At 42.9% G+C, this 15003-nt stretch overlaps 2 protein-coding genes across 2 annotated transcripts; both read left to right on the top strand.

Moving 5' to 3' along the window:
* Window positions 1–7447: 7447 nt before the first annotated feature.
* LOC146379742 (odorant receptor 131-2-like) lies at window positions 7448–8413 on the top strand. Its single transcript, XM_084941124.1, has one exon. The coding sequence runs from the start codon at window positions 7448–7450 to the stop codon at window positions 8411–8413; it is 966 nt and encodes a 321-aa protein (XP_084797250.1).
* A 5185-nt stretch (window positions 8414–13598) lies between these two features.
* On the top strand, window positions 13599–14549 carry LOC146379741 (odorant receptor 131-2-like). The gene has a single exon (XM_084941123.1). It carries the CDS (start codon window positions 13599–13601, stop codon window positions 14547–14549), a length of 951 nt encoding a protein of 316 aa, XP_084797249.1.
* The last annotated feature ends 454 nt before the right edge of the window (window positions 14550–15003 follow it).

The following is a 15003-nucleotide window of genomic DNA, read 5'->3' as shown; positions in this document are numbered from 1 at the left end:
TATATATATAGGCCTTCTTGTAATCAATCCAGGCAGTGCACAGGTTGGTCAGTCTGGTCCTGCAGTCTCGGCTGACTGATTGGTCTGCCAGTAGCTGGTGTTTTGTGTCTTTGCAATTCTTGCCCATCCCTTTCTGTGCGCCACTCATGTATTGACCCATGTGCCTGTTCATCTTTGCTGCTATGATGCATGTCAGGTGCTTCCATGTGGTGCTGAGACAGGTCATTTGTTGGTAGTTGGAGGGGACTGGTCCCTTCTGGGGGTCCTTGAGGATCAGGACTTTCTGGCCTTCGGTTAGCCATTCCGGGTGTCTCCCGTCAACTAGCAGCTGGTTCATTATGTGTATATATATATATATATATATATATATATATATATATATATGTATATGTATATATATGTATATATATATATATATATACTCATATACACACACACACACACACACACACACATATATATATGTATATACACATATATACATATATATATATATATATACTAGGGGTGCAACAATACTCGTATCGATATTGAACCGTTCGATACGGTTCGGTACGCATCTCACCCCAACCGGTCACAGCAGATGGCCGCCCCTCCCTGAGCCTGGTTCTGCCGGAGGTTTCTTCCTGTTAAAAGGGAGTTTTTCCTTCCCACTGTCGCCAAAGTGCTTGCCTATAGGGGGTCATATGATTGTTGGGTTTTTCTCTGTATCTATGAAGCGCCTTGAGGTGACTTTTGTTATGATTTGGCGCTGTATAAATAAAATTGAATTGAATTGAATTGAAATATGTATCGAAAAATACAAAATTTTTAATTTATTTTATCAACTTTCCTTCTGACGATGCTGTCTGTGTTGAGCGCTCAGTGGATCTGCGCTCAACAGTGCAGCCTAGGCGGAGTAGTCGAACGCAGAGTCACTGAACGCAGGGCAAGCTAGCGAGACAGAAGTTAAGCTCTCCTTGCAACATGGCAAATTGAACCTCCCCCACCCTCATTCAGATCTGACGTTTGGAACTATTTTGGTTTTCATGTGACGTATGACCCTGAAGGTAAGCGCGTCATGGACTAAAGTAAAACAGTATGTTGGATGTGCCACGCAATGCTCAATTACATGGGTGGGAACTAGTGCATTAGCGCAGTTAGCTCGCTAACGTGTTGACGCCGTCCAGCCCCACGCACGGGGCGATCCGCGGTAGCTTGTTAACAGAGATTTGCCGTGTTGTGGCGTTAACATCATTTCAACGAGATTAACGCTGACAGCACTAGTGGGAACACAACGAATATGACTGCACATTTACGCCGACATCATCCTAGTGCAAAGACAAGTGGAAGCAGACAAAAACAACAAGCACGCATGCTACAAACTTTACCCGAGTCATTTAGACAGCCGTTAGCACAGGATTCTCCTTATGGGGACCTGATATGTTTAATGTGCTGCTGAGAATATAGCCCAGAAGAAGCGTATAGTATATCTTTTATTTTGGAAAGAGCCATTTCTCTGTAATACACTCTCTTTTCCAAAGATGAGTGATTTCTCGATCAGATAGATTTATTTTTTTATTACTTTGTTGTTTCAGCAGCATTAAATTTAAAAACTGTACTTTTGAGTTAAAATATATATTTATAATTTTAATAAATGACAAATTAAAAAGGCAAGAACATTTTTTTTTTGTATCGAAAAAATATCGAACCGTGACACCAAAGTATCGAACCGAACCGAACCGTGAATTTTGTGTATCGTTGCACCCCTAATATATACATATACGTGTGTGTGTGTGTGTGTGTGTGTTAGCCCCCTAGCTTAATTGATTCTGACGATTAAGGACCCTGGAATGTACTTGAAAAGATTTTTGCTCCCTACCAATTTTGCTTAAAACATATTGTCTGTCCCTGCTGGTAATGCAACTTGTGACACGGCGGACTGCCAGTATCCCCAATATCTGGCTCTCAGCTTTCAGTCTTCAATGGCAACTTATTATTAAAAAGCTTTATTTGAAAGCACTTCTTAAAGTTTCAAAGTGCTTCACACAAATGTATATTTAAAATCCAAGGAACAGTTAAAAACTTTTAAACAGGAACAAAGAGAAATTAGACAAGACTCCCTCTTCTCTGCAAGATGCTGCCATTGGTAAAAATGAAGAGATTTAAAACGTCATGTATTGTATATTTAGTGTTTTCATGTTGCACTTGCACTGTACTTATTTATAAACATTTTTTATTACATTATCGATCTATCTATCTATCTATCTATTAGGAATCTAGTGAAGCCCCATTCATGGAGCTCAGTGACCAGTGCTTAATGGACAATGGAGCAAGGGTATTTAATGCTTCATTATAAGCCAGATTAGTCTTTAATAGGACTTTAAAATCAACATGAAATTGAAGAGACAAACACTGTAGTACTGAAGTATTATGTTCATTTTTCTTGATGTCCCTTAAAATCAGGTAAGGACATTCTTAATTGTCAGAAGCCTTTTAAGAGCGCTCTGAACAAAGAACATGGCAAGGCAGGCAAAAATAATATGATGTATGACTTTCTGTAAATTCTGTAGCAGACAAGAATGATTACGTGAGCATCACTGCCGACAGTCACTACATGGTTACTGTCATACTGCTTAGTTTTTTTGCTCAATGATGGTGCCACCACAGCCACATTGCACTGAAGGAGGATTTCTCTAACCCAGATCTTAAACTATTGTGGTGGATGCATTTTAGAAAACAATTACTTTGGCTAGAGCGTCACATATGAGTCTTATGGTATCATAGTCATAATGTGCATTCATATTAATTTTAGGCACTTTAACTGCTGTGTCGCTTGAACTTGTGCAGTATTTAACTTTAAGGTGTTTTATAGAAAACTACACTATACATTACTTAATAATAAAATATACTGTAAGTATCCAAGCTTTTCATTTTTTTGCAAACTGTATTATAAATTAAGATCTTTAACATTTATTTATTTACTTCAAATTATTTATTATTGTTAACAAGTTCAGATCTTTAAGATGTAGGCAAAGTCTTCAGGAAAAGCAGTGAAGACTAAAGTTTTCTCCATTCGTACTTGTTTGTGCTTGTTAAACTTACACTTTGTCCCTACAGGGATACACACAACACTCACTTCATTAAGCTTAATGATGCCAACAGGAGGCGTTATTACACCATTATTTACTGCCAACCTTAAAAAAGCAATTAAATAATTAATGTGCTTAAATGACTAATCAGGGGACTTTTATACCTCTGAGTATTTCATCAAGCTCAAAACAAAGTTTACAGAAGGAAAAAAACAACATAATTATTTGGAAAGTTTAGTAGGAATCAAAGTTTTACTCACAACTCTTACTCTCCATACTTGTTCCTTTCTTTTGTTAATATTAGTGTTCATAACCCTTTAGAATAAAACCTGAACCAGTAACCTAACAAACAACACAACAACACTGCATAAAATATCTTGATCCATGCTCAATCGTCCATGTAAGCAAGTCCGAAAAGGTGGATTCCATTGATGTCGACGTAAACGCTACATTCAGATCAACAGAATCCACCTTTTGGGACTGCATAAAACAGATTTTGGAACATGTGGCATCCAGAGTTTAAAACTTATTAACTTACTTTACTTACTCCTTTACATTTTTAACTTACTTTATTCTTGAAAGGTTTATATTTTGGACTAAAGTAAGGAATTATAAATTGGTCAATTCAAACTGTCTCAGGTGTAACACCAAAACCAAACAAAAAACAAGCTCCAGTGATCCAAAAGAATTGTCCAAAACACAACACACACTGGAGTCCCTGAACAGGGTCCCAAAACATAGTTCAGGAGGCCGGCCCGGAGGCTGACAACTCAGGAGCCTAGAACAGTTCATCTCCGGGGGCCGACCATGTGGAAGGCAGTGGCGGCGACGGGAAAACAGTTCAGGCGGCCGACCGTGCGGACAGCAACGGCGACGACGGGGAAACAGTTCAGGCGGCCGACCGTGCGGACAGCAACGGCGGCGACGGGGAAACAGTTCAGGCGGCTGACCGTGCGGACAGCAACGGCGGCGGCGACACAAGTCCGGAGGCCGGCCGCGCGGAAGGCAGCGGTGGCGTTTGGGAGGTCGTCCATAATGACGATGACGCCCAACAAGCGGCCTGGCAGATGACCGCCGATGTCGAGGCGGCAGTTTGGGACCCAAAGGCTGCGTGGCCCCCGCAGCACCAGGCGAGGCTGAAGCAGAAGACACGGAGGCTGCAGCAGGCGAGGATGAAGCCGAAGCTGCAGCAGGCGAGGATGAAGCTGCTGCTGCTGCCGGCGGCGAGGATGAAGCTGCTGCTGCTGCCGGCGGCGAGGATGAAGCTGCAGCTGGTGGCTGGACGGGCTCCTCGGGCCCTCCAGCTGACGAGGCAGGAAGCTGGCTAGGTTCCCCTGACCCTCCAGCTGACGAGTCTTGGGGCCGGACGGGCTCCTCGGGCCCTCCAGCTGACGAAGCAGGAAGCTGGACGGGCTCCTCGGGCCCTCCAGCTGGCGAGGCAGGAAGCTGGACGGGCTCCTCGGGCCCTCCAGCTGGCGAAGCAGGAGGCTGAACGGGCCCCTCGGACCCTCCAGCGGAGACAGGAAAGTGCTGGCCGGGCTCGCCAGAACCCCCAGCGGAAATAGTCACTGAACCAGGGGGCACAGGGGCCCCTGGCACACGCAGGGCTGAACCAGTAGGCGCACGGGCCTCTGGCAGGAACGGATCAGAACCAGCAGGCGCACGGGCCTCTGGCAGGAACGGATCAGAACCAGCAGGCGCACGGGCCTCTGGCAGGAACGGATCAGAACCAGCAGGCGCACGGGCCTCTGGCAGGAACGGATCAGAACCAGCAGGCGCACGGGCCTCTGGCAGGAACGGATCAGAACCAGCAGGCGCACGGGCCTCTGGCAAACACAAAGCAGACTGCAGCTGCACAGAGCATTGACTCAGCTCAGGCAGCGACAGCCGGGTGCGGTCCTCAGCTGGCTTCTTAACCTCCAGGGGTCCAGAGTCAGCTGGGGACTGAAACCCAGCCTCTGGGGAGGCCCTGGAGTGCGTCACAGTCTCTGAACTGGCCAGCTTTTGAGGACTGATTACAATATTGTGCGGTTTGTCTCTCTGCTTAGAATGGACAGATGAAAAATAGTTCTTTTCGGGTTGGACTGACTTAACTTGTTGTACAGGAGGAGTTGGTGAAGATAATGGCTGAATAGGCGGCTGAGCTGATAATAAGGCTGATGAGTCTTCTACCAACTGAGCTATTGACTGGGCTATGGATTGTAACATAGTGTCCAATAAGTCTGACTGTGACTGTAACTGGGCTATGGGTTGTGAGGCTGAATGTGATGGAGGTGACGACTGAGCGGCTAACTGAGCTAGAGGCTGCTGGGCAGCTAACTGAGCTACCGGCTGGGCAGCTGACTCAAAAAACACAGCCCCGGTATAAACAGTCACACGGTCTGGCGAAACAGAAAAAGTGTCTTTTCCACTCACCACAGCCGGCGTCTCAGAAGTCTCGGGACCCGGCTGTGGTGATGGGCGTCGGCGGCGTGAACATCGCTTCCTTCTCGGGGATAGCTCCGACCGGCCGGGTAATTCCACCTCTGGCGGGCCGGGCCGCAGATTGCCCGGCGGGCAGCGCAAAACATTCACCACCGGGCTGGGTCGGGAAGCGGTAGCGGCTGGAGGGTGAAGGTGCAGTTCATTCAGAATGAAGTCCTGTGCGAGCGAGGGAAGAGAGTCCAGTAGCCAGGGGTGAGCAGAAATTAGCTGCTGTAGCCTGGCTTCTACAGCGCGGTGAAATTCCTCTCCCTCACGTTCAAGCCACAGGTTAACCAACCTCGAAACAGAGTCGATTACTTCCTCCCGAAACTCCTGGGAAGGTGCGGATGCTGCTGGGTCCATGTTTGGTCGGCTCGTACTGTCACGGCTGGCGGGTTGAGCCGTGTGGTGTGGAGGAAAAGGAGGACCCAAAATGCGGCAGTGACTGATGTTTCGAGTGATGTTTATTTACAAGGTGGCAGTGGCAGAAACAGGCAACGAAGCGTGAGTAATTACAAACGGAAACCTAAACTGGGAGAAACTAAAGAGCAAACCTGAAATCTTAACGAAACGGGGAGCAGAGCAGAGAGATGCAGACTAAGGAACAGGAACACCATAGAACGCAGACGAGCCGACTAAATATACACACACAAGGTAATCGGTTAATCACACACAGGAGGGAAGAACAGCTGAACCCAATACACATGAGGACCGGAGGAGACAAGCTGAACACAATGACAACAGACACAGACCTTCAGAACAAAACAGGAAATCTAGAACCCGAACCGGACACAAGGGGGGAGGACACAGAATAACTAGAACAGAGGGACATAATCATAAAAAAAAAAAAAACGCTGGGCCAACGACCCAGCACCATGACAATATCACCCTATTAGAGCACTTCGCTCTCACACTGCAGGCCTACTTGTTGTTCCTAGAGTATTTCAAGGCCCTAAAAATGACCCAAAGCTGATGAACAGTATCCTGTTTAATTGAGAAATAGGTCATTTCAAGTTTTTTACTTTGCTTTCATGGGGCATTGTGTATTGAATTTTGAGGTGGAAAAAAATGAATTTAATCCTCTTTGGGATAAGGTGGTAACATGATACAATGTGGAACAAGTGAAACACCGTGAATACTGTACTATAACTTCCAGCTGTTGTGCATGAATATACAAATTCCATAAAATGTAACAAAATAGCAATCACACAATAAATAAATAAAACTGCATATGGCATTTATTTTGAATTTAAAGTGAATGTCTACACTTATAAAAGAAAAAAAAACATCTAATAGTAATGTCATGTATACTCACGTTCTTCACAGTTTGCAGTAATGCTAGGAACCCTGGACTCTCAACTATCATTTGAATCACCATCTCAACTCTGTGAAGTATCAGAAGCTTATACTGTAAGATCGAGACTGATGAGATTGTGTCTACAGCCAACATTTTATTTATTTTATCGGTTATAGAGAGTAGCTTTTGTAACAGGCATTGGTGGTAATTGAGGTTTTTTAATGTCATCATATCTATTGAGAAAAGGATAGATCACAGTTTTGGAAAAAGGATTACATTACTCACTGCCGTCTAATTGGCTTACTACACTTACATGTGATGCTGTCATGTGAATGGTGTGCGAGGACTGAGTTCTTAAAATGCATGTGGACGTGGGTGAATCCTGCAGAAGACTCCTGAGCAGATGGAACCAAGCACTGCTTGTTACCTGCTAACCACTGACAAAGCAGAACTTTTCTCTTTGGAATGTGAACTTAAAACTTATTGTTTCTTTGGGTTATAGCTGCAACAAAAAAACTTTTTTGTGTGTTAACTGACTTTTAGTTGAGAATGACTACATGTCTAGATAAAATCCTTGGTCAGATCTTTAGGACAGTCATGTAAATGTGTGTCTAACATGTCCTACATCACTCCATCTAAGACTAACTTCACTGTTGGACTGCAGTACCGAGGGATACTGGAAGTCTTGTTATTTACTGCTCCAATTACAACATCTTGCTGTGTGTTGCTCTTCATCAATGGGACCATGCTACACATCTTGAGGAGTAAAGCAGTGTTTCGTGAGACAGCCTGTTATGTTCTTCTTTATAATTTACTTTTTGCAGACACCATACAGATGGTCCTCAGTCAGTTATTGTACTTACTAGCTGCTTGTAGAATCAGACTGACATATCCTGTTTGTGGCTTTCTTGTCATGCTTGCCAATCTCACAACTGGGATCTCTCCTCTCACACTGGTGGTGATGTCTCTGGAGAGATATGTAGCTGTGTGCTACCCTCTAAGGCATGCTAGCATCATCACCATCAGGAACACAGCACTAGCGATCATCATAGTTTGGGCCGTCAGTTCACTAAATATTTTTATTCGACTGATTTTGCTGTTAAATTTTCAATTTGAAGATTTAGAGAGTCTCCAAATGAAAGACTTTTGCTCTAACGCTCCTTTGTTGCTTGGCCCCATGTCTGATCATTATGACAAAGCTTACACTTGGGTTATTTTTGTATCTGCTGGTGTTGCAGTTACTTGCTCCTATACTGGTGTTATGATAGCAGCCAGGTCGGCCTCCACAGATAAAGCTTCAGCCCGTAAGGTTCGTAGCACACTGCTGCTGCACCTGATACAGTTAGGCCTCAGTCTGTCCTCAACTATTCATGACCCTTTGGTTACAGAGATCTCAAAAGTCCTTGACAGAGTAACATTTTTACGCATCTACAGTATAATTTATGTGTCTATGATCCTTTCCCCCAGATGTTTGAGCCCACTTATCTATGGCATTAGAGACCAAATGATCAGAGGCATCCTCATGTACCATCTGTGCTGTCGAGTAAAACTGCCCAACAGTATAAAATTACTCAAACATTAAATTAATGTAATTTGGAATAATACTGTATATGTTGTTCTAAAGAAAAGCAGACTCTAGTTTATAAACAAAGCTAATGTTGTAGACAACCAAGCTGACATCATATTTCTGCTTTATACTATACTGTAAGTCTTTTCTTATTATTGCATAATAGTAATACAAGCAAGGCAATGAAGCTGCTTTCTAAATTATGTCTGTTGTGTACATTCTGGATAACTAATATACAGTGGCTTGCAAAAGTATTCGGCCCCCTTGAACTTTCCCACATTTTGTCACATTACAGCCACAAACATGAATCAGTTTTATTGGAATTCCAGTTGAAAGACCAACACAAAGTGGTGCACACGTGAGAAGTGGAACCAAAATCATACATGATTCCATACATGATTTTTTTTTACAAATAAATAACTGCAAAGTGGGGTGTGCGTAATTATTCAGCCCCCTGAGTCAATACTTTGTAGAACCACCTTTTGCTGCAGTTCCAGCTGCCAGTCTTTTAGGGTCTGTCTCTACCAGCTTTGCACATCTACAGACTGAAATCTTTGCCCATTCTTCTTTGAAACAGCTCCAGCTCAGTCAGATTAGATGGACAGCGTTTGTGAACAGCAGTTTTCAGATCTTGCCACAGATTCTGGATTGGATTTAGATCTGGACTTTGACTGGGCCATTCTAACACATAGATATGTTTGGTTTTAAACCATCCCATTGTTGCCCTGGCTTTATGTTTAGGGTCGTTGTCTTGCTGGAAGCTGAACCTCCGCCCCAGTCTCAAGTCTTTTGCAGACTCCAAGAGGTTTTCTTCCAAGACTGTCCTGTATTTGGCTCCATCCATCGTCCCATCAACTCTGACCAGCTTCCCTGTCCCTGCTGAAGAGAAGCCCCCCCAGAGCATGATGCTGCCACCACCATATCTGACAGTGGGGATGGTGTGTTCAGAGTGAGGTGCAGTGTTAGTTTTTCCGCCACACATAGCGTTTTGCATTTTGGCCAAAAAGTTCCATTTTGGTCTCATCTGACCAGAGCAGCTTCTTCCACATGTTTGCTGTGTCCCCACATGGCTTGTGGCAAACTGCAAACAGGACTTCTTATGGTTTTCTGTTAACAATAGCTTTCTTCTTGCCACTCTTCCATAAAGGCCAACTTTGTGCAGTGCACCACTAATAGTTGTCCTATGGACAGATTCCCCCACCTGAGCTGTAGATCTCTGCAGCTCGTCCAGAGTCACCATGGGCCTCTTGACCGCATTTCTGATCAGCGCTCTCCTTGTTCGGCCTGTGAGTTTAGGTGGACGGCCTTGTCTTGGTAGGTTTACAGTTGTGCCATGAGCGCAAAATGGCGCCATCTGTAAGCCCTGACTTTCTACAACTAAAAATGCAGAAAGAAGCTGTTCACTGTTCTCTGTAGCTGTCAGTTTCCTTGACTACTCTTGATGACAAAAAATGTAACAATGATGATGTAACAAAAAATTAGAAGACAGGTATACAACAAAAATCACATGTCTAGTACAGCAAAATGTAAAGAGGATGTCCCAAAATGGCCTGTCATCCAATATCTCAAGATTTAGCCCAGTTGATGTTAACCAGCAAGTAATCATATCCAGAGTGGTGTGTGTCTCACCCAAACCACAAGGCAGCAAAGATATTCAACAACCTGAAAAGACACCACAAACTGCAGTATAATGAATTCATTTAGACTCTTTTTCTCCGGTTGGTCTTTCTGAAATAACTTCAGTAATTCCACAGGGTTCTGTGCTAGAACCAACTCTGTTTACATTATACATGTCTCCCGGCAGAAGATGGAGCCAGTGTACGTGGCTTGCCGTCCTCGGCTGTATCTGTTTTGCTGCTTTTTACCCCCTCTACGCTCTTTTATGGACCTTGGCATTGTATTTTTTTATCCTTTCAGTTGTATGCTCATCTAATGGCTGTGCACTGATTACATACGACAGGCAAACACTTTTAAATCTAAGACTCTCCCATTCCTCTCGGGCTGATCCTTGATGGAACCTGGGCGACGCCACCCCGCCCCGACTAGACCCACCGACTGGCTTCTTCCACCTACCTATTCCCAATCTACACATAAACGCTACAGGAAACGCGGTAGGAGTGTCTGTCGCGTTCGCCTCAGGGTCTACTTTAAAGCCAGAGCACAGGCTACCCACATGCCAGCCTGGACATTTTATCTTTTTTTCCTCCTTCCCAGGAGCGCTCTGATGCTAAGTTGCTCACCCACCGTTGGATCTGCTCGGCTGACCACGCAGTCTACACTGCCCTTCCTGTGGCATGTTTTCCTTCTTGGATTTGGATAACATCGCTCCGATGCGGCGTTTGCCGATGCAACTTAAGTGTCCTACGACGCACCACCCGTCGCGATTTAGCCCCTAGGATACGGATGGCATTGCTTAATGTCAGGTCGCTGGTCAATAAGACTTTTCTCTTAAATGACTTCCTCTCCACTAATGGGATTGATGCTTTATTCCTGACTGAAACCTGGATTCGTCCTGGTGAGTTCATCCCTTTTACCGAACTTCTCCCATCAGACTGTGTCGCTTTTAGCTCACCAAGGCTTACTGGTAGGGGTGACGGCGTAGCTTCAGTTTTTAAAAATTCATATGCAGTTTGGCAGCTACCCTCACCTACCTACTCTAGTTTTGAAGTCCAGTTATTGGAGATGACTGCATCCACGACCACACTCTGCGTGGTGGTTTACCGGCCGCCTAAATATAGCAAATGTTTTACCACGGACTTTGCTGATCTCCTAGGCTCCGTTCTTTTTAAGTATGGTTGTGTTCTCATTGTCGGTGATTTTAACATACACACTTGCTATAAGGATGACCCATTTGCTAAAGACTTCCTTGCTTTAACTGACTCTTTTAACCTGGCTCAGTAGGTTAATGACCCACCCCATGTTAAAGGACATACTTTGGACTTGGTTTTCTCATATGGTCTGGACATTTGTATCAAGGATATAAGTGCTGCTGGGATCTCGGATCATTTCCCAGTTATTTTTGATACTTAGCGCTTAGCCTCTTATGTCCTTGTCTAGTCTCGTGTTTTTTGTGTTGCTTTTCCCTGGAACACTCTCTCACAGTCTGTTTTTCTCTCTCCTTCTCTTTATTCACAAACAAGTGATGTATTCTCTCCACCTGTATAAGCGACACACACAGCGTACATCCCTATTTATACACACACATCTATGGGCGCACTAAGGTTTGTTACATGGAATGTAAATGGAGCTGGCTCCAGAGAAAAGAGGTTAAAAATATTTAACCATCTCAAAAAACTACAGGCAGATGTTGTCCTTTTACAAGAGACCCACAGACCTCTTAGAGGTTCGAATGAACTTAAAACACCTGAGTTTCCTAATGTGTTCTCAGCTTGTTATAATTCTAGACAAAGGGGAGTAGCAATTTTAATACATAAAAATATTAATTTCACAATACTCGATACAGTTATAGATCCAGAGCGCAGATTCTTAATCATTAAACTATCTATACGTGATAAAAAGCTATGTATTGTAAGTGTATATGGTCCAAATGTTGATGATCCCTCATTCTTTCACGGTTTTTTCAGTGCACTCTCTGAACACTTAGATGGCACACTTGTTCTTGGAGGCGACCTCAGCCTTGGACTAAATGAAGAAATGGATAGGCTCAACACAGCAGGAACTCAGCATAATTGGCAGTCCACAAATATAATCAAACAGTATATGAGCGACTTTGGTCTTGGCGATGCATGGCGCTCCCTTCACCCCACCAGTAAGGAAAATACTTTTTTCTCACATGTCCATCACTCCTACTCTCGTCTGGATTATTTTTTGGTCAGCAGCTCACTGCTGAGCGACATTACAGACACTGAGATTCACCCTATAGCTGTCAGCGATCATGCTCCTGTATCTTTAACACTAATGCACAAGAATAATACTACGCCAAGTAAAAACTGGAGATTTAATACATCACTGCTTAAAGATGAAGACTTTATTAAATATTTTAAAAAAGAGTGGACTTCATATTTAGACTATAATGACACTCCCGGAACATCAGCTTCTGTTCTATGGGAAGCAGGGAAAGCTGTGATGAGAGGTAAAATAATTTCTTTCTCATCACATAAAATGAAAGAAAGAAACAAAAATATTCAGGAATTAGAAAAAACCATCAAATCCCTAGAAGAAGCCTACGCGTCCCACCAAGATCAGGAAACATTGAACAAAATACGCAAAGCAAAACTAGAATTAAATGAGATAATTGTTAAAAAAAAATAAAAATTCTCAGTACAAAGACTACGCTTACAAAATTATGAACATGGTAATAAATCCGGTCAATTTCTAGCAAACCAGCTAAAAATAAATCAAGAAAAAACAACTATAGGTGCTGTTCAAGATTCATCTGGGAACACAATATATGAACCGAAAAAAATGAACAACATTTTCAGGGATTTCTATAAACCGTTGTATTCACCACAAATAAACCACATCAGTGTTAAATATGACTGCCTCCACTTAATCTTCCTAAACAATTTGGCCTCCCAAAAACAATACACAGCAAACTCAGAACATCAAATCACCACAAACAACCAAACTTATCAGCAATTAACTCCAAAATTTTAGGAACTGGGGTTTTAAACAGTGGTAGTCAGGTAATTCAGAACCACCCTAACCAAAATTTAAAGCCGTATGCATTATTACCTTACACTACATGTGAGAAGAAGGATTACATCAGCGCTTAATGAGCTGGTAAATTTGCTGACGTGTTGCATCTTGTGAAGAGGCTTCAAGGACAAACATTATAAATTGTAAGTGAATTCAAGAAAACACTGCAGAACAGCTCTGCCCACATCACAACAAATACTAACAATAGGATGCTAACACTCTGCACAGATTTACTGTACTTGCATTCTGCAGTCATTTTCTCTTACATTGGTGTGATTGTAGCAGCCAGGTCAGCCTCCACAGACAAAGCCTTAGCCTTTAAAGCTCGTAACACACTGCTCTTGAATCTGATGCAGCTGTTCCTCAGCCTCTCCTCAACTATTTACTACCCATTACTCGTGCCTCTTTTAATGATTGTTACAAGGATAGTACTTGTGTACTGTACTTGCATTTTGTTTTGTGTTTCTTGTAAATATTGGGCATTATACTTTTGTATTTCAGTGATTTTAACAGCTTAATATTTCAGCAATATTTCTCTTCAATGACAAGCACATCACAGACTCTCACTAACATCACAGTCCAGTCTCCAGGGTTAGCAGAACGAGTCATGATTTCTACTCTAACTACACTTCCAACCTGTGTGTTTCTCTTTATCAATGGCATCATGTTGTTCACTCTGAGGAGTAAACCTGTGTTTCGTGAGACCTGCCGTTATATTCTTCTGTATAACCTCCTTTTTGCGGACACTGTGCAGCTGGCACAGAGTCAGATTCATTTTCTTCTTGCAGTTCTTAGAATAACAGTGTCATATCCTGTATGTGCGTTTCTTGTGGGCTTCACTCATCTCACATCTGTGATATCTCCTCTCACGCTGGTTGTGATGCCTCTTGAGAGATATGTTGCTGTGTGCTACCCACTGAGACATGCAACCATCATCACCATCAGAAACACAGGGGCAGCTATCACTGTGATTTGGGCCATCAGTTTTTTAAACATTATTATTCGCACTCTATTGTTTTTATCACTATTTGAAGAGCTGGGTGATTTAGAGGTGAAAGGTTTTTGTGGTGACATAGCTATTCTGCTCGGGACAAAGTCTGATCATTTTGACAAAGCTTTCACTTGTATTGTGGTTGTGGCTGCTGGTGTGGCAGTCATTTTCTCTTACATTGGTGTGATTGTAGCAGCCAGGTCAGCCTCCACAGACAAAGCCTTGGCCTTTAAAGCTCGTAACACACTGCTCTTGAATCTGATGCAGCTGTTCCTCAGCCTCTCCTCAACTATTTACAACCCATTACTCGTGCCTCTTTTAATGATTGTTACAAGGATAGTACTTGTTCGCATTCAAAATGCTTTTTATCTGTTTTTCATTATCTTACCCAGGTGTCTGACTTCTCTCATTTATGGACTAAGAGATCAGACTATCAGACCTGTCCTCATATATCATCTATGCTGTCGATTGAAATGCCCAGTGGTAGAAGACAAGGGATGACATGTTTAGTTTGGATGGAGGCCTTTGTTGGTCTGCATATTTGAGTCTCGTGATTTAAAGCAACATTTTTCATTTTTCATTCAAACAACAAATGAACGATAGGTATTATTGTTCAACGAAGCATAGATAGCTGTAGCCATTTTTTACCACATTTTCCAAGTCTGCTTGAGGCTCTTACCTAATCAGAATCAGAATCAGAATACTTTATTGATTCCTAGGGGAAATTATTTATCGTTACAGTGCTCCATTATAAACAAACAGTAAAAAGACAGTAAAAAAAGAAAGACAATACACAACTAAGAATAGCACCATATATACATGCATATATATCCATAAAGTCACTTATTAATAAATGGTTGAAAAGGGAAGAACATGTCCAAAAAGGGTGTAGCTATTGCAGTATACAGTGTGTTAAGTGGATGCGCTGCACAGGCAGGAAAGATTTCCTGTGTCG

Source organism: Perissodus microlepis, chromosome 10, assembly GCF_051167445.1.
Source record: "Perissodus microlepis isolate ML-2025 ecotype Zambia chromosome 10, ASM5116744v1, whole genome shotgun sequence".
Taxonomy (NCBI): Eukaryota; Metazoa; Chordata; class Actinopteri; order Cichliformes; family Cichlidae; genus Perissodus; species Perissodus microlepis.
This window is presented reverse-complemented; position numbering and strand designations above follow the sequence as displayed.